General features: G+C 37.4%; 1 protein-coding gene across 2 annotated transcripts; it reads left to right on the top strand.

Annotated features, from left to right (window-relative positions):
- The first annotated feature begins 596 nt into the window (after positions 1-596).
- LOC140949805 (fibronectin type-III domain-containing protein 3A-like) lies at positions 597-18826 on the top strand. 2 transcript variants are annotated; one of them, XM_073398935.1, is made up of 27 exons: positions 597-1421; positions 1821-1853; positions 4667-4710; positions 5304-5434; positions 6858-6917; positions 7645-7783; positions 8390-8571; positions 9173-9300; positions 9512-9555; positions 10338-10424; positions 10957-11032; positions 11258-11320; positions 11470-11535; positions 11740-11858; positions 12065-12176; positions 13323-13394; positions 13730-13833; positions 14628-14741; positions 15108-15179; positions 15293-15370; positions 15481-15573; positions 15787-15980; positions 16210-16254; positions 16505-16675; positions 17315-17481; positions 18016-18149; positions 18333-18826. In XM_073398935.1, the coding sequence occupies exons 1-27, from the start codon at positions 905-907 to the stop codon at positions 18675-18677; spliced, it is 3390 nt and encodes a 1129-aa protein (XP_073255036.1). In that variant the 5' UTR covers positions 597-904; the 3' UTR covers positions 18678-18826. The 2 variants fall into 2 exon arrangements, with proteins under 2 accessions (XP_073255036.1, XP_073255037.1); XM_073398936.1 differs by lacking the exon at positions 16210-16254.
- The last annotated feature ends 459 nt before the right edge of the window (positions 18827-19285 follow it).

The following is a 19285-nucleotide window of genomic DNA, read 5'->3' as shown; positions in this document are numbered from 1 at the left end:
TGGGTCTAAAAAGGGAAATACTGTGAAGAGAAATAAATAACAATCCTTCTAATAGGAACCACCCACACAGAGTGTGAAGCATATATTATTTTCGTATCAATAACATTTAAATTCCAAACAGCTCAAAACAGCATTTTCCTGAGAAAGAAACAATATTTGAATGTTTTAAAATCGACAAAAAAATGAACACAGTAGTGTCAGTGGTTCACTTGTTTAAATGGAAATCTGCCACACAGGACAGACATTTCTCTTGTTAATAATAACTGCATTCAAAATAGCTCAAAACCCTTTTGTAATTCATACATCCTCTTTTGATTTATATGAGTCAGTTTGATACCGAAATCATGAAGACTGATACAAATTTTCAACTGCTATAAGCTTACTGAAAGTTTATTTTTAACAACATAGCTTGTAGAAGTATCGAAAACGAAACGCATGTTCTACAGTTTTCAGGATGAAAAAATATTTTCGGAGATTTTCAAGAAAGTGATAAAATATGAGATTAAACTTGCTGGTTTCCGGTGTCTCCCCCGCCTCCCCCGCTAAATCTTTTGTTCTTGGACAGTTCCTGCGGTCAGCGGCTGTCATAAGCAAAAACAAAAAGATTACGTGGAACAAGACGGTGGTAAGCAGCTGTTGAGAGAGAAATTTACGCAAAAATACCGCTTCTTCTTTACCTTTGGGTCCCACAGCTTGTAAAAAAAACTAAGTTATCATTCAGGACTGGCGTGTTGTTGTTATGAGGCATTTTCATCGCCCCAGACGCGTCGAAACGTCATCCGTTTGAAAGCCGCTTGTACCAAGGTCTACGGGGTCATCTTGGCGACTATAAGAAGAGAAAATAGATTGATTTGACGATTGGCTTCGAATCGACTGTATACAGAACAGTGTTTTCTATGTTGTAATGTCGGCAGAGCTGAAGAAAATGCCCTCGCAAGAAGTAACAGAGGGAAGCAAAATCGAACTCAGAACGTCTTCTGGGACGGTCATTTGCCTAAACTTTTCAGAGAAGGACCAAGTCTTACCGAAAATTGTTCGCCTTGTCGACCCAGATACCGATCACTCTGTAGTTTTTCGCTCGGAAGACGGGGTCTACCAGGAGCTGGATTCAGACTGTGCTTCAAATTTACAAGAACTTCAACATTGGTACCATTGCCACCATTGTAACTGTGGTGATTCAGCGAATGAACATCCTCAACTCAACGGTTCCGACGTTCGCAAAGGAGATGAACGACTTGAAAAACAGCGCGAAAAACTTCAGAAGAAATTAAGGGAGAGAAAAGCAAGTAGTAAAGACGACGAAAACTGTAATGGCCATTGCCATCAGATCATCCAATTACCAATTCACGGGCTTAAACAGTATGTGCGGGTTAATTCAGCCAGTATGAATGGAGAAAACAAGACTGACTCTTCTAAAAGCGGTAATTTATTTTAATACGACGTTTGAATGTTGTTTCTTTAATAATTGTTGGATTAAGTGTACAGGAACATTCTTTTGGAACCGCTAATTGAAAGAAGTAAACCAAGTTTCATTTTTTACTTTATTTTTGTTTTGGTCGTGTAGTGATACTGCGGGAAAAAAGTAAGCTTCACTTGATGTCGTGAAAATCTAAAAAAAAATTCCTGTCATTTCAAGTTTAATATTATTCATTGTTCAATACGGGAAATTTCTCTTCTTTTTATATTCCTTGCTTTGTCTGCTTCCGATCGTCACCTTTTTATAGTTTGGTCACACTTTAATATTAATATTGAAACCCCCAAAACTAGGAGAAATAAAAAATGCTTGATAAATCAAAAATAAATTCTTTATTCCTCCTCAGACACGACGTTGGAGACGAAGCCTGCAACAAATGGTACGTATAATTTACTCCAGTAAAGTCTGTTTTTAGTTTCAAGTTTTAACAAGCAGTTTTTGTTGTTAAATTTTTGTTAAAAACAAACACGATCATAAGTTATAGATGAACATGGTTTTACTTGTACTAGCTAGTCTACATTAGTACCTGTCCTTTCTGTGAAAGAAAATAGACAAAGATTCTTTCGAAACAATTAAGTTAGTAAATGAATAATTTTTAATATTTTCTCAAAAGGAAATTATTCCTTTTTAAAATAGTATATTATTTCATTAATAGTATGTTGTTCATATTTTATAATACTCTTTTTTTTCTCACAGGAAACAAAAATGTTAAAAAATGTTAAGTGATGTTTCCTTTATTTAAATAACATCTGGAAGGAACTCGTAAGATGTGTTATCTTCTCGAAAGGGGTTAAAGTTATCCTACGGGCCTTTTATGCTTGTATATGTGTTGTAGGTAAATTTGTTTCTTAGGTCGATCTGTTTTTAACCTAGGTCAGTTTGTTTCAACCTAGGTCAGTTTGTTCCAGACCAGGTTAAAGAAAGGGAATTTGTTATGGAGATTTTCCTAAATTCCTCATACATTTGAGACTACTTAACATTTGTTCCTACATCAAAGTAAATTTTATAAGACAAAATTCCATTGCTCCCTATGTCAGACCTTCTGTTTTTGTGTTTTTACATCTAGCAAAAATGCAATAAGTATACTTGGTAATGTGACACTGTTTCATTATACAGGTGTTCTGAGTAAAACTACTCCAGCTATTAGAGCAACAAGAAATTGTGCATAATTTATTACTTTTACATACAGTGGCAATATGTAATTTATTAGTCTCAGACATGATATTGTATCATTATAAATATTGTTGTTGCAGTGAAATTTTTATTTTCCTTTAGTTTTGGGGATGCTTTTGTATGATAATAAAGATCGAACAAAAGGAAATAAATTTAAACCATGAGAAGTATCGGTGTATAAACCATCCTCCTGTTAAAACTGAATTTTCCCTCATGTCTCATATCAATAATACATGTAATATTGCCTGCACCATAGATGAAACTAAACTCTTGTTAAGTCCGTTTGCCAGACAGCGCCAAAATCCTTGTTCTGGTCCCTCAAGTGTGTACCAGGATTTGAGTACACACCATGATGGGCCTGTTAAAAAAGCCATTGTGGATTTGCCAATCCAGATGAAAGGAAATTCAAAACGCTCTTCTGGCAATAATTTATTGAGTCTGTTGAGGGCCCACAACAAGGTTATCAGCACTGCTTGGCAGACGTTTACCAAGCAAGGTTGAATTATGTCTGCAAGGCAGGCTATAATATTAGGGCTATTGAAAAAGGAAATTCTGAATCAAACTAGGTTATTCAACAAATTATTATTTCTCGAGCCTGAATGAGCTCTGAGTCAATAGCCCGGCCTTATGGGCTATTGACTCAGAGGCCATGAGGACAAGAGGAATAATTGTTTTAGTAAAATCCAACTAGTTGGTTAAAAATGTCGAGACAGAACAACTTTAGCTAGCAAAGCACGATTCAGCTGTCATTGTTTTGGTTTTCAAAGCTGGAGCTTTTCACTACGAGCGGGCTATATTTAAACATATAGCCTAGTAGTAGCTCAACCAATCAAAAGGCAGCATTGATAGAAGACCACTAGTTGGATTTTACTATATGGGGTTACCCAACCTCTGCTTTTTAGCCATGGTATGACTTTTTGCAAACATGATGAAAACAGATGGAAATTATGCATCCCTGTTTTGTATGCTTGATGAGAGACAAGATGGTCAAAAACACATGCAGTCACTTATTAACCAGTGCATTTTTGTGGACCCATAAGCAACGGAAACTCTTGCACGGTGATGTGTCATGTTGCGTACCATATCTTAGCCCTCGTATTACAACCTGTATCATGTGCGAATGTAATAATGGCCAGGTCCTGGTTGTTCAAATGACGGATTCCTCCAAATTTGGTCGACAGTAGCTGGTTATGATGAATTATGCGTGGATAGAGATTTATCTGATGGATAGCGTTATCCTCCTTTCGAACAACTGGGCCTTGGCCACGGTGCACCAATTGCTTGCATAGGGATATCATATCATTAACAATGAAACTTTTATTTGCATTGAAAACAGAAAAAATGTTGAAAGGAAATTTGAGGGGTTATACTCCATATTCAAAATTCACATCATTTAGAACAATAATAACAACAACCACAGGATGATGACTTTTGACCTTGTGCCTAATTATTATACCTTATAAACTTCACAGACAAAATACAAGCATCATTCATCTGCATGCATAGATGGATTTTTGTGCATTTTCAATTGAAATATTTCTCATTCTAGTTACAGTCAGTAAAACAAACATCCAAAGAAACTTTGAACTTGGTGTGTAATTTTATCATAACTTGTATAGAATGGTGTTGTTTTTGAAAATGATACTGGTATAACTGCCTTACAAGCCTGAACACTCTGGGTATTAATAATAATAATAATATTGGGATCTTCAGAGGCTGATATACATAGCGGGCTAAAATTAAGTCTTGAAGCAGCTGTAGCAAAAGAAGATTCACACGTAACATCTCACAAACATTTATAGTGCCACCTTTAGAGTTTTCCACTCAGATCACCTGTGACATCAAGTATGCTCAGCCATAACAGGTTTTACAGGTTACAGCCCTTAATGACAGCTCTGCATACTGTTTAATTATGCAAATGTTTGTTTTGTATTAACAGTCATACAACAGTAAAATCAGGCAAGGTTCCTTGATTCCCATGTAATTATAATTACTTTTGTTTCCTTGGCTTTATTATAGGTAAAGATATGTCTGAAGAGTTAAAAATACACAAGGCTCCCGAGGTAACATATGAACATCAGTGGCCTTTTATTTCCTCAGTTACAGCTGTATCTTGTAGTTAAGAATACTGATTAGACCCAGTGATGTGAAACCTCTGTGAATTGGTTCATTATGCTTCTCTGATGTATGTTCAGAAATTATATGTATGTCAAAATTATATTTATTTGAAAATTTTAAACTAGCTGAGCACCAAGATTCACGCAAAGTCACAATATTTGGGGTCAGGCAGTTTCTTACAATTCTTTATACTAACAATACAAGCAATATCAATCACTTCATCTAGACTAGAAGGATAGAGACTTAAACCCAAGGTAATGGAAAATAGTGGAAGGTGTAGGGGAGGGTTAGATGTTGAGTAAAAGAATGAGTGTTGAGTAAAATAGAGTGTTAGATGTGAGTATATACAATTCTATTGGCTGTATTTAGTCTTATGACTTATGTGTTCTTAGCTATAGATACATAACCTGTGATTTCTGCCCGATCCCGAACAGTACCCCTAGCTAGCTAGAATCCCTTCTTGCCTAGATTCATATTAAGAAGGATTAATTGCCAACCTAAGCACCAAGATTCAATTGGCCTCTTGGATTTTTTACAGATTGATGTGTTAAACTGTACCACAGTGAAAGTGTCATGGAGTGGACAAGTTAATAACAACAGTCATCTCACAGGATGCAACTTTGATCTGCAAATGTTCTCCAAAACATCACCTTATCATTCAATTTATAGGTTGGTGTATGTTGGTGTATGTATCTTTGTTGACTGAGGGTTTTCTTAACTCTCCCTCTCTCTCTATGTCTCTGTCTCTAGCCTACCCAAAGGCAAAGTGACTCTCGGTCTCGTGCCAAATTCTGTTCTTGTTCCGTAATGTTTTATGGAGAATTATGGCTGCCGTTGATCAGAGATCTCTTAAGGCTTTTTCCCTTAATGACCCTTAAAAGAAAAAGTTTAATCCAATAAAAAGCACAGACTTAATTTTTCTCAATGCATTGGCAGTTCAACATACATAAACTTCAATGAACATGTAGCTTTAGTATGTAAAAAAGTCAACAATCAACTTACACTGTAATGTCATGATAAGATTTCATAACCTTAATAATTTGTATTGCCACCAAGGTAAAGTTGTATAATGCTTTCATTTTGCCCCAATTTCAATACTGCTCTACGGTCTGGCATTTTTTTAGTACTAGAAACTGTGATAAATTAGAATCTCTTACTAAGCGCACCCTACGAATTACTTATGCTACTACATAAATCATTAGGAACTACTCCATGCAACCAAAGGATACAAAATATATTAATCACTATCTACAAATGTTTGAGCTATGAAAGTTTTCCAAAATATCTTAAAGACATGCTCACTTTGCATCAGCCTGAATACTCTTTTAGAAGTACTAATACTTTAGCACTTTGTAAAACCTGTTACTACTACTTATGGCCTCAACTCTTTTCTTTACCCTGGATCTAAGTCCTGGAACTCCCTACCTGATAGTGTAAGATCTGAGCCTACTTTAACTCGTTTTAGAAGACTCCTAAAATTAATCTCTTTATGTTATTTTTAACATTTTTCATGTATGTAACAAATCAAATGTAATGAGATTTTCCTTTTCAATTATTTAAGTTTTTTTTTCTTTTTTGTGCCATTTATGTTCTCAAAGATATTAGCCTTTCAGGCTCCTCTGAAATTCGTGTTTAACTATTTAAAGTTAATGTATGTATCTATGTGCATATGCTTGTGCTGCTAACTTCAAGCATTCTGTCAAAATCCCTTGCTAATGAAAGAGCTTGATTTTAAATCCTTCAATTCAGTTTCATACTCAATCCATTGCATCTGTGTTCCATATCAACTTTTTGAAATGTGATGATTGATTCATTGGACTGAATAGGCCAATTGTCAAGTTCGTAAAACCCTCACTTTCAAAATTAGGCTAAGTACCAAATGGTGAAAATGAGTTTTATTTGCATGAGAATAAAAAATCATTTTCATGTCGATGGCTTTGCACTTAGCCTCGCTTTGAAACAGAGGCTTGATAACCTATTTGGTGATTATGTTCTCTACAGAAGGTGTCAATCAAGTTACAGCACTCACTCAGCTATTTTGCAATTTTCAACAACCATGACATTTTCATTAATTTTGTTTTGTCTGTTTTAGTGGCACAGATAAAGAGTTTACCATTAAAGACCTCAAACCAGGGACACAGTATAAGTTTAGGTAAGGTAGTTCTATATCTGTTTTATAAAATAACTAATATACCTTAAAATTCCGAAAATAAGCCCCTCCATGTATAAGCCACTCCAAATAATATTATAAGTCCCCCCAAACTTGTAACGCAAAAAACCCTTCCTTAAGTCCCCTCTCCAAATATAAGGCCCCTCCCGAGGGCTTGTACTTAGAAATTGCCCTCAAATACAAAGTAAAACAAAGCAAAAATGGTAAATTTTCTTCCAACTGTAAGGCCAGCCCAATCGATTTTGAAACGCAAATTTCCCTCCGTAGATAAGCCCCTCCAAAAATAAGCCCCTCAAAAAGGGCCTTTGATAAATATAAGCCCAGGGGCTTATTTTCAGAATTTTAAGGTAGTATAAAAAATGCACGTTCTGATCAGTTAAAAGCGACAAGAATCATGTAGCACATAATGAGATTCTCATCACGCAGGAAACGAGATGCAACTGGTACATGTAACTTTCTTTTGAGCAGTTCTGTATAAAAGAAGGAAAACCAAAGATTCCACAGAAAAGCTTTTTAATCATTGGTTGTTCGCACCTCTGGACTTCATTTACAGACTCATACTTCAGAGCCACTGTGATTAACATTCACCATGTACAGCAACAGAGATAGCAGGAAACTGCCAGTCCTGTGACCACAAGACAACATCTGAATGATGACTCTTTTATGAGTGATTTCCAAGCATTATGTAATTTTACATTATTTTTTAAAGAGTCCAAGCTGAGAAAGATGATGAAAAAGGGGAGTTTTCACCGGAGGTCACTTGTGATATGCCCTGCTCTGTGCCATCAACACCTGCACAGCCTTACCTTGGGAATAAAACAAAAACCAGTTTCACTATTAAGTGGACAGTAAGTTATCATTTTTTCTGTTAGAGTTACACTTGCTGTACCTTTAATTTTTTCTCCCAAGAAAACACGATGCCTCTGCCACAACCACTGAAGAAGCGAAGGGCTTATATTATTGAGTCAGACGACGAGGATTAAACTTTGAAGAAGGCTATTAATTTTTTACAGTAACAAGATTTTAGAACTCATGCTTGAACGTTTTGCATGAATGAAGTTGACTCTGGTTTACTTTGCACTCCAATGAGTTTTTGTAAAGTGACATCTGTCATTCTGTTTTGTTCACATGTACATGTAAACGTGTTTCTGGTTCAGCTTTTTACAAACCAGCCTTGTGGACCAATACAGATTCAAAAAAATGAGTGATTTCAAAATGGATGTAATAAAGTGGTAATTGAACTTCGTCTAGTGCAATTTTGGTCTGAAATCATACTTGTGATTTTGAAATCACACGTATGATTTCAGACCAAATTGCACTCCTCCTCTCAGTTTAATTACCACTATTAATATTATAGCATAAAAGGTTACAATATATGGATTGTTCAAAATCCACAAGGACTCTATTACAAAAATTGTAATGGTCTCTAACAGTGGCTGATTGTTCTTCATCAGACCCCATCAGATAATGGATCACCAATCACACTCTACAGGCTGGAGTGGAACAAAGGTGAAAAGGGAGGTGCTTACACAGAAGTGTATTGTGGACCCCAGCGACAGTTTAAACTTTCTCACAAGCTTCCCCCGGCAACACCATGCTCATTCAGATTACAAGCTGTGAATGGCATTGGAGCAAGGTTTGTACTTATAACAATAACTTTTAACAGTGTTTGCTATTACAGCTTTTTGACTCCTCTTTTGTTGTAATTTCTGCCTTAAACAAGTAAATACAGTAAAAATGTAAGTGATCTGGCAAGGATGTCACAACTATCATGGTGGCTTCTTTCAATGCTTCACAACACAGCAGCAACTCAAGATGTACGTTTCAATAACTTCCTTAAAAAAAGCAATCAGGTCAGGTTAACGTTATTCCTTCTCAGACCCTTTCAAACAACCAATTACAAAAATGCTGAGCAACGGAAAAAAATAAAACTATTCTAAGGAGAGGAAGCTTGCTAGTGGAGACTTGTCTTGTAGAACATACATAGCATTCAATGACACATTATTGCAAGCAGTTAACAAATTCTGTGATACACAAATAAACCATGATGACTAATAATAATGTTATATTGATTTCAAAACGAATCATTCTTTTTATGCACGTTTTCATGGCTGTTGATGAGACTGTAGACCAAACATTTTGAAACTTTTGCTTGTTGTTTCAAAGATTATTACCTTGCTAGATGTTTTGGGAGTGAAATGTTTTATATGTAACTTAGATGTATTTTTGTTTCTCAGTAAGTTCAGCAAGGAGTTAAAGTGTGTATCCAGTGCAGGGGTGCCATCGGCACCTGAGCCTCCTAAGATGGACAAAGCAGGTGTTAACTCCATTAACTTGTCATGGAGTAAGCCAGAATCAAAAGGAGGTTAGAATTATACAATATCCTGTTGAAATTGATTCAGTATAACTACATGCATTGTAGTTGTGTCATTCAAATTTTGTATGATTTGTGACAAGTGTGTAAAATTTCCTCTTTATCCTAATTGTCTTTGTAGTTCTCAAATTAATAAATATTATAATAAAATTCATTATTTTCAAAGCATATTTATAACTTTAATTATTTTTATTTAATGTAGCTGAGATAACTGAGTATTTGGTGGAAATGGAAGATGACTCTACGGTAAGTGCACGATGCTGATACCTGCAACCTTATTTGAACTGAAATAAAATCTTTACTTTTTAGAAGTCTACAAATGTACTACTGTAAGATCGCAATTATAGTCAAACCTTCACTAACGGCCACCCACTCTCCATAACGGCCACCTCTCTACAACAGTTACTTATCTTTGTCCCGGTGGACAGTCCATAAATTGCTTCTTGTTTAAACCAATCTCTATAACCGCCACTTCTCTACAACGGCAGCGACCACTAAAGCGTGTCCCCAACTGCCAAAATAACCTCTCTAGAACAGACAGTTTTATCAGCAACTGATGAAAAAGTCAAGAATGTCAATGAAATTTGATCCGTATGGCGTTTTGATGATTAATTGCAGCAATCATTATTGATCACTCCATTTATACTGCTGCATTAAGCATAAATAATTGTATACAATACTTATTACGAATCCTGCGAACCTTGCTTGCTTTAATTTGTATGTATGATTCAAAACATTGCTAAGTTTTTTGTTTATTTTCTCCACAAATAATTATTACATATGACTGGATTGCCATTATGAGATACAGTGAACACAAAATAAGCACCAATAAACATATTGTACTCCCTAGGAAAAACTTCTCATGCATTACGCCCCCTACCTCCTCATAACGTCCACCTCTCCATAATGGCCACTTTCTTCTGTCCCCAAGGTGACCGTTTTGGAGAGGTTCCATGGTGACTGTATTATATTGATTACTTGCTAGGTGTATATGTTGATAACATATTGATATAATTTTTTTATATCAGGGTTATGGTTTCCGTGTAGTATATCGAGGAATAGAAAATTACTGTGTCATAGAAAAGCTGCAGAGAAATACTTTTTACAAATTTAGGGTAAGTGCAGTTAAATAATAATAAATCACTGTCGATGTTAAAAGTTCCACTACATGTACTTGTCAATATAAAGAGCCAAAGTGGCTTATGCCTGCTAATGAACAGTCAAATCTGGCAGGCTTTAAAATTTGGCAACTTTTTTGTTGCCTAACATGTGCCTGACTCATTAACATGTAGCTGTTTTATTACCTGCTTTAAATTGTGATTAAATAATGTATTTAACACAATAAAAAGCTATGTTGTTTTGTTATCTGTCTGAGGAGGACAGGCTGCCATATTGATACTACTGTTACCCAACCCTGTAGCATGATTAACATCCTTTCCTAGTGGAATAAAGAAAACACATCAGTTCTTTGTTGTTACTTTGGGACACTGCTAACCCATTCCTCTGATTTATTTGTAATACCAGTAAAGTAATAATGTAGTTCAACACTAGGGATATTGTAAGTATTAAAGGCTTGTAGGTAAATTAAGCTTTATAGTGTTAATGTAATTTAATAGACTTAACCTTTTTTGATTTGTTGTACTACAGCTTCTGGCTTCTAACTCGCAAGGAAAAAGCAAGTGGAGTGATACTGCTATATTTGGTACACATCCTGAAAAGCCAGGTACTGCTTGGGTAATGCGAACTCTGACTTCCTTGTACCTTGTGGTTTGACATTAAGAACAAAATAAAGCCATGGTTAATATCATTCCAAGCAATGTGGATACCATGTCCCTTATTGGAAGTAATTTTTAGACTATTTACATGTGTACACAAATGTAAGCAGAATAAACAGATCCATTCAGTGAATATATTTATTAATGCTTATAATTTCACTTCTTCCCTTCAGGTCCACCATCTGATCTTGTTCTTGTAGGCAAAGTCCGAACGTCAGGGTTCACTGTCTCATGGGGTAAGTGGCGCAGTCATGTGTCATATGGTTATAATAACTATTAAATGTACAATGTATAATGCAACATTTAATATTATGCCCATGTTTTGTCTAAACAATCATGCAATATTACTACTGACAACAATTGAAATTATTTAACTTATCCCTAGACCCGCCATCAGACACAGGAGGTTCTGATATCACCACTCATGTGTTACAAGCAGATGTTGGAAAAGGTAGTAATACACTTAGTTCTTTTTAAGTGTGCAGTAACAAAAGTAGCTGTTGTTGGTAATGATCCCACCAATGGAATTAGATTTTCTTACATGTACTTTGTTAATGTGAAAAAAAGCTATAGCAGAACTATGTGCCAGTAATATCTTGAACAGTGTCTTGTCCAAAAATTAGGACTCGAGTAATTGTCTTGTTTTTACTTGCAGGAGGAGAGTTTAAAGAGGTGTACAGAGGGCTAGAATGTGAACATACCTTTAGTGGATTGTCCCCTGGACACCTGTATAGGATTCGTGCTGCAGCAGTTAGTGATGGGGGCACAAGTGAGGTTAGGGCATGCAAGAAATATAAATATTTTTAAACACAGCAATTCATAATTGAAAGCTACAGTCTGTGTGAAAAGTTGAAATACATGTAATCAGTTGATCTGTTTTTGCTGAAATATTATTGGCAGTGGAGTGGAAATAAGAATAGAAAGCTTTTATCCCAATAATTATTTAGGAGATCATTAGTTGCATTTCTATACAATTTCAGTGGTGTAAGGTTATGAAAGTGAGAACATTACCAGTGATTCCTGGACAAGCAAACCCACCAGTGCTCTCCAAAGCTCACAAGCCTCAACCTAACACTCTGGATCTCCGCTGGGGTAAGTTTACTGAATAAGGCACCTTAATAAAAGTAAATAGTTGCTGTGGTTCTATGCTATTCCAACTCAATCTATAATGGTAGAAAAAGAACCGCATTGTATGTGCTACTGGTAATGCTACATTGTATGTGGCAAGGTTAGCTCAAAAGGTAGAGCACTTTACTGCAGTGCAGGAGTTGGCGGCTTTGATACCAGGAGTTGAACCAATACCAAGGGCCTTAAGATAACTGAGAACTGGAGGTACTGCCTTTGCCCTGCAAACGACTAGACCTTCATGTGGCTCGGATGACCAAATAAAATGGCGGTCCCATCGTTATGAGGAGACATTGAACTCATCGCCAATAGATGAGCTTGGGAACTGGTGCCTTCAAGGTTGGACAGGAGCCTGAGCACCTCAGGCATAGCAATGAGGTATCCATGGCAACCCTGCGAGCAGGAACCACCCGTGCATGCAACCACCAACTGGCATTGTCACACTGAAGGAATTCACCCGACCCCATATTTACTCATTGCACAACCCCAAAAAGGGAGGGAAGGGCTTGGAGCCAGAATCTGCAAAGATTCTCTTTAACACCAGATCCACAAAGATCAGCTCAAAATGCTAGCATGAAATGCATTGCAAGTCACAAAGCAAGCAAAGGCCCCTGCGGTCACCCCATGGATCTCATACACTTGAGGGGGAGAATGCAGACTACATTAGTTTGCAATTTAAAGTTGCTGAAATTACATTTAGCCACATTTAAACTCATCGCCAATAGATGAGCTTGGGAAGTGGTTCCTTAAAGGTTAGACAGGATCAAGCACCTACCTATGCCATGCCACAAGTACGCCCGCTAAGCACTGAAGGAAATTTTGCTGCTGTGCAGGTAACCAATGATCCACTAACATTGAATTCTTCCACGCTGAGAGGGCGACGTACCAGTTAAGTCAGTTTCTCAGAAAGGGATGCCAGGGCCCCAGCCAGCTTCCTTATATATAACTGATAGGCATTACTTGACTGCCGCCCTAGCACTTGAATTTAATAGGTGGTCTGCCTGGAACACCATTACGACTGGCAAATTCGTGCTAAATACATTGAAACTTAAATGAAGTGCCTTTTTTTTCTTTTCACCGAATAATTCACGGTGTTAAAATCTCTCGTGGCAGATCCACCTGACTATGATGGAGGTGCTGCAATATCTGGCTATGTCCTTGAAATGGAGAATCCAGGAACAAAAGGTAAAAGAACTTACAGATGTCTTCATTTACACTCATCTGTAAGATACATGTAACTGCAACCAACAATTTTCAATCATGATAAATTTTATTCTCGCTGTTATGGAGGTAAGAAAACGCATTCAGTGATAAGGAAAGTTGTGGATAACAGGGATGTAGGGTTCCTTTTTCTTTTTTATACTGCCAAGTGAACAACTTTTTTATTTAATCCAATGCATTTACTTTAGAAGCCAGACTTGTACAGTGTCAGTGTAAGATCTCTGGTTATTCTGTTAAAATTTTAGTGACTTAAAACAACTACATGTATTGTTTGTTTGTTTGTTTTTTTGCATATACAGAGTTTAGAGAAATTCACCATCTTATGGACAATGTTTGTACAGTGCGTGGTCTTCTTCCTGGCAAAACATACTCATTTAGAGTAAAAGCATTAAATGACGCTGGGGTAAGAGTTAATACAAGACTTAGTAAATCATTCTGTATCATTCTGATGTAGTTTTACCTTTAGGTCACGTACTCATTTAGTCCTATCAGCTATCTATTTTCTGGCTAGTGCAATGTAGTTTTACCTAAGTCGAGTCCAGAAGCAGGGTTCATTCAAAGTCTTGGATTCTTGAAAAAGTCTTGAAATTCACCCAGCAATTTTGCAGACCTGGAAAAAGTCTTGAAAATAGAGATAAAGTGTGGAGTTTTTTTTGTCAAAGCTACAACAAGTTAAGTGATTAATGAGTGAAAAATATGTTTTTCCCCGTGGTCAAATCCCATTTAGTCTCGCCGGTAGCCAAGACATTTAATCACAGAATGAGAAGTTTCTCTCATGTCTGTGTTGTGGTTCAACTTTATCCTTGGTTTAAATTTTATTTTCTTTTGTTTCAAAGTCATTATCATACATTACCATACCCAAAAACAAAAGAAAATAAAATTTAAGCCAAGGATAAAATTGAACCACAACATCTGCATTGCACCGTGGTTACGGTATGCTTGCAGTTCACCATGAAAAAATCTTGGTTCCTGCATTTTTCTAGGTCTCTATTGATCACCTATTTGTTAACCTTGAGTCCGGAAAAATATAGTATTGTTTTGGAAAGGTCTGGAAAAAGTCTTGAATTTTGGATCCAAAAATCTGTACGAACCCTGTAAAGGAGTACATCGTAGTGATTTGACGTGATTTGTACTATTAAGGTATCATTACAGCAGAGAAACCTTAGTACTGATATTCTTATGTGGATTTGTTATCAGGTGGGCAAAGTATCAGTTGTGTCCCACATCACTACTGCCCCAGGCCCCCCTGATTCACCAAGAGAGCCTGATACAGTCTGCCGCTCAGCTGCTGCAATCAATGTTTCTTGGGAGGTGAGTGAGGTGCTTTGTTTCCAACTATTGAACTTACAGTCATGTAAAATGAGACAGATTCTTTGTGTCAAGAAATTGTCGCAGACATTGCAATCTGCAGCAATGACTTTTTTGTCCTTTCTTCTTAAGTCTGCAAGTATTTTTCATCTTATTTACTTAATTACATGTATTTTTGACAGTTTTTGTCTTAATGTTTACAATGTAGGTATAGGTTAAATAGGTGTAGGGAATTATCCAATAATACTGTAAATAGGAACCATTCATCTTGAAATCAGCTTTAGTAAGGGCTTCTTTCCTTAGCCATCTGTAGCTTTCTGAACATCTGATTATTATTTTTCTTATTAACTTTCTCTTTGCTATTCACAGTCCCCAGCAGAAAATGGCACGCCTGTAACAGGCTATAGTTTAGAGTGGATGGAGGATGAAACCTTTGTTGAGGTACTATATACTTCACTAGTGTTTTTTCTGGGCTCTGATGTTGTGGTACGTTACAGAGATCAGTTGAACAGAGCAGCTTACAGTGAGTTTACTGTCCTGCATTTCTTTTGTAGCTCTATAGCGGACCAGACAAAAGCTGTGAAGTTCGTAAAGGAGTTAGCCCAGCCAGCTTTTATTACTTCAGAGTTAAGGTTTGTATTGATATTACTAAGTAACTGCAAAGATGTGTATCAAGAATTGCAGTGACATGAATGTTTCTCCTGTAAGGTGTTTAATGCGTCTTGCTTGTGATTCTTCCCAGGCCCTCAGTGCAGCTGGCCCTAGTCCCTGGAGTGCAGTCAGTACTTGTCAAACACCACCTGCCTCTCCTTCTGTTGTAACATCTATCAAAATTGTAAGTACTTATCTATTTTCATAAGAGCGACAGCAAAGTATCTGCATGATGGCAGCATACCTTTGGTATTATTTTTGCTTTGTCATATTATGCCATTGCAAAGCATAGCTTAGCATGGTGTAGTTAATGTAGTATATAAACAAATCACCATAAAATAGACTTTGAAGTTCTGTATGTTGATAAAGTCGCTAAAATCAGATTTTCATATTGCAGGTACAACAGTCTTCCTCTCATGTGCGCCTGTGCTGGAGACATCCTGGGAACAATGGTGCTGTTATTACGTCATACAATATAGAGGTGGCAGGTTGTAAGAATATCAGCTTTGATGTGGTGGCAGGTTCAGAAGAAGAGACTCCTGCTGTTCAGGAGTATGACATCACTGATCTTCAGCCCAACACTTTGTACAGGTATGAGTATACGGCTGTGTAAGAAGGTGTGCACACAATAGTGTGGAGATTATTTTTCTGGTTCTCTTTATCAATCATGCAACGCTAGGTCATTGACAGAGAGGATGTAGGGACATTATTGCCGCTTCAGCTATAGAAAGTCCCATCTGTTGAGACTGGTCCAAATGAGGTTTTGAGGAGCCTCCTTTTTTTATTGATAAACTTTATTGTTTTCTGTTTCTTTTTCCAGAATTCGTGTCCAAGCAGTAAACAAAATTGGCTGTGGTCCATTCAGGTGAGTCCCCTCTTCCATGGCTTGTAGCTGAAGAACAACGTGAATGCGCCTGCCTTATCCATTTATTTATTTATTTACTCAGATTAAGCAATTGATCATTTGGTATAGTGGTATGCGCCAAGAACAAACGTCACGGTGGTTTCCAAATGAAGCGCGAAGCACAACTGGGAAAGCCTACTCACTTGTATATTTTTTGTGATTACTGGGTTAACTGAAGCAACCTCTGAGGTTTGCTCTTCTATTTTCTCAGCTCTACCGTGTTTGCTTCAACTGGTGACCTCCCTCCACCAGCTCCGCTGTTAGAACTCGCCACTGCTTCTTATCAGAGTCTGAAATTGAGGTGGACGTCACGCAATACGGGCAGCAAGACGGGTGTAGCTGGCGTGACATACACTCTGCAGATGTTGGACAAAAATGGCAGGTCAGAATTGTAATAAAGTTTTAGCTCCTTTTTTGGGGATGAAACCTAGTCATATATTTTACATCGATTGGATTCAAAATGAATGCAGTTGCCTGGTTGGTGTGGTTTACCTTTGATGTATTGTTGTTTCAGGGGTTGTGTTTTGAAAAATGCCCACATTAAGTGGTGAATAAGGTTTTTGGTATTCTTGCAAAATGAAGTGTGGTAATGCTGACTTTGTGATTAGCTACCGTTCGGTTCAGGGATAAGGAATGAAATATCAGTTCCCGTGGAAATTGGAGATGATTGCTTCTCAAAGTCGTTAATGATTTATAAATAAAATACAAAGGAAATAAACGTCAACTGAGTGCGTGTTTTCGTTGTTTTTTTCATTTTGATGGAAAAGTAATATCAAACTCTCGACACAGTGTTTAATCACAAGATCAAACACCTTGTTGCACGTCAAAAATACTCCGCTGTAAGTCATCCCTTCAACTCTCTTCTCAGCGGTCGGATCAGTGTTTGATCTTGTGATAAAACAGTGTCTCTCCTGTTAAATTTAGTAATTGATTGACACCTTAATTTGTTCATTCCACAAATTGAGATCGCGTGTTCATTCTCTCTTTAACAAACTAACAAGTTCCTGTTATGTTTTGACAGTTTCTCTACTGTGTTTAACGGTGCAACGACGTCACACAAAGTTGGAAAACTACAGGAGAGGACTGAGTACCAGTTCCGTATCCAAGCGAGTAACGAGGCGGGACCTGGGTCCTTTTCTGATACCGTGTCCTTTGTAACTACTGCGCAGCCTCCAAATACTGTGAAAAGTGAGTAATGAAAGAGGAATATTGAAACAGCATTCTGAGTGAGCGAAGAAGTGGCCCTTATTGCTATTGATGATGACGTTAATGCTGGTAGTTTGATCTCTTGACGTTTCTATGTTGTTGTGTGTCTCATAATGTAGATCGCTTCGTTTCGACTGCTGCTGGTTGTTTTTTAGCGATTTCGTTGAATGGTTGGTCGATTTTGATTCTCGCTGTTGTTGTGAGACGTAGGAGTTGTTTCTTTTGGGGATCTGCTAATGCAGCATTTCTACTCGTGATTATCCACGCCTCCTTGCTGATGTTATGGGTGAAGCGTCATTGACCCAGAAGGCCGCATTACCAGTGCGAGTCTCGATTCATGAACCGAACCTCGTCCGAAAGCGGATCTGTTATGGCCGATCTGTTCGGCGTGTTCAGATTACTGTAGTAAAAATCTAGCTTTGGTGTTCATAGAAGAAAGTCATAGTTATTGATAAATGTTTGTTAGTGTATATTGTATTAAACGCAAGGAATTTAATTGTAAACGTTATCTTACAGCGCTTGTGGCAGATGCTTCGACACCTTCCTCGATTTCGCTTCGCTGGGATCCTGTACAAGTTGTCAAAAGAGGAGAAAGCGTTGAATATTTATTACAAAGTCAGTGCGGTGGAAAAGATCAAGATTTTGTTCAGGTTAGGAAAACTCTCGTTTTTATTCGCATTGTCAATCAGGTGAAGAACATATTCTTGTAGTTGGCTATTCGTAAAGTGTCCCAAGTCTCATGGCTGTTGATTTATCCAAATATAGTCCACCATTTGGTAAAGATCACCGTATTCCTGTAGCAGTGATGTTAACCGTTTTCTCTTCTTTTTTAGATTTATCAAGGACCGAACACAAAATTCGAGTACAACTCGATCCCAGCCTCCTCTGAAGTTCGCTTCCGAGTTTGCGCAGTACGAATGATGAATGGTGGAGACCAATCCCCTATCCCCGTCAAGGGTGTCTTCTCATCTGTGACGTCAGCAAGGAGCTTTACTGTCCGAAAAAAGAAAATTTCGGAGAGCAGCGCAGCCGACAGTGACCAAGAACCGGAAGTAAAGGAGACCATCAGAATATCCTTAACAGACAAACAGTGGGCAGTAATCTTCTTTAGTGGTTTCTCTCTGTTGGCAATCGCTGTAGTCCTGTTACTACCTTCTTTGTTTGGAGTCTCAGACTAGTCAGTCATATCACACTCACTGTAGAATACATTTCGTTAGTATTAGGTATAATTATGGTAAGAGCTCTTAATACAAACGCTTAATGGAGCTGTGTCACGAGAACTGGGAACTGCCACAAAAATAACCGCCGCTCAAAACGTTAATATATAAATAACACCAAAATACGAATATTGGCAGGGGAAGACAGACTTGAAGAAGATTGAAACAGATTGCAATTATGGTTTTGAAAACCTGTTTTTCGGTCCTCATTTTTGTTGTTCATAACATTTGATATAATGCTTGGGAGACATATTTGTTTGTGATCGCGTTCCAAAGCGAGTAAAGACTCGTAATTGGCTGATTATAAACAAATTGAACAATGTAACCCAGCCGTGACATAGCCCCTTGAAGCAAAAACACGGCGGTGTCAGCTATATCGCATTCTCTTTTTGAGGCACTTTCTACGCAAGATCCCAATAAATGTCCGCGGGAAATATTCAACCAATCGCAATCCGGTATTTTTAGATAACACCAGTTTGTAATGTAAAGACGTCTCTAAAGAGACGCTTGGATTGCGATTACAAAAAGTAAGTGAATCTTTCTACAGATGTCCTGTTTTTATGTCTCTT

This window comes from Porites lutea, chromosome 10 (assembly GCF_958299795.1).
Source record: "Porites lutea chromosome 10, jaPorLute2.1, whole genome shotgun sequence".
In the NCBI taxonomy this organism is placed as follows: Eukaryota; Metazoa; Cnidaria; class Anthozoa; order Scleractinia; family Poritidae; genus Porites; species Porites lutea.
The sequence above is the reverse complement of the archived record's forward strand: the minus strand, read 5'-3'. Positions and strand labels throughout refer to the sequence as shown.

Excerpts from the sequence above, each read along its gene's own strand:
- LOC140949805 (XM_073398935.1), top strand. The coding sequence starts at position 905 with ATGTCGGCAGAGCTGAAGAAAATGCCCTCGCAAGAAGTAACAGAGGGA. Across the intron at positions 8,572-9,172 it reads GTGAATGGCATTGGAGCAAG|TAAGTTCAGCAAGGAGTTAA; the intron begins GTTTGTACTTAT and ends TTTGTTTCTCAG. Across the intron at positions 15,180-15,292 it reads AGGATGAAACCTTTGTTGAG|CTCTATAGCGGACCAGACAA; the intron begins GTACTATATACT and ends TTTCTTTTGTAG.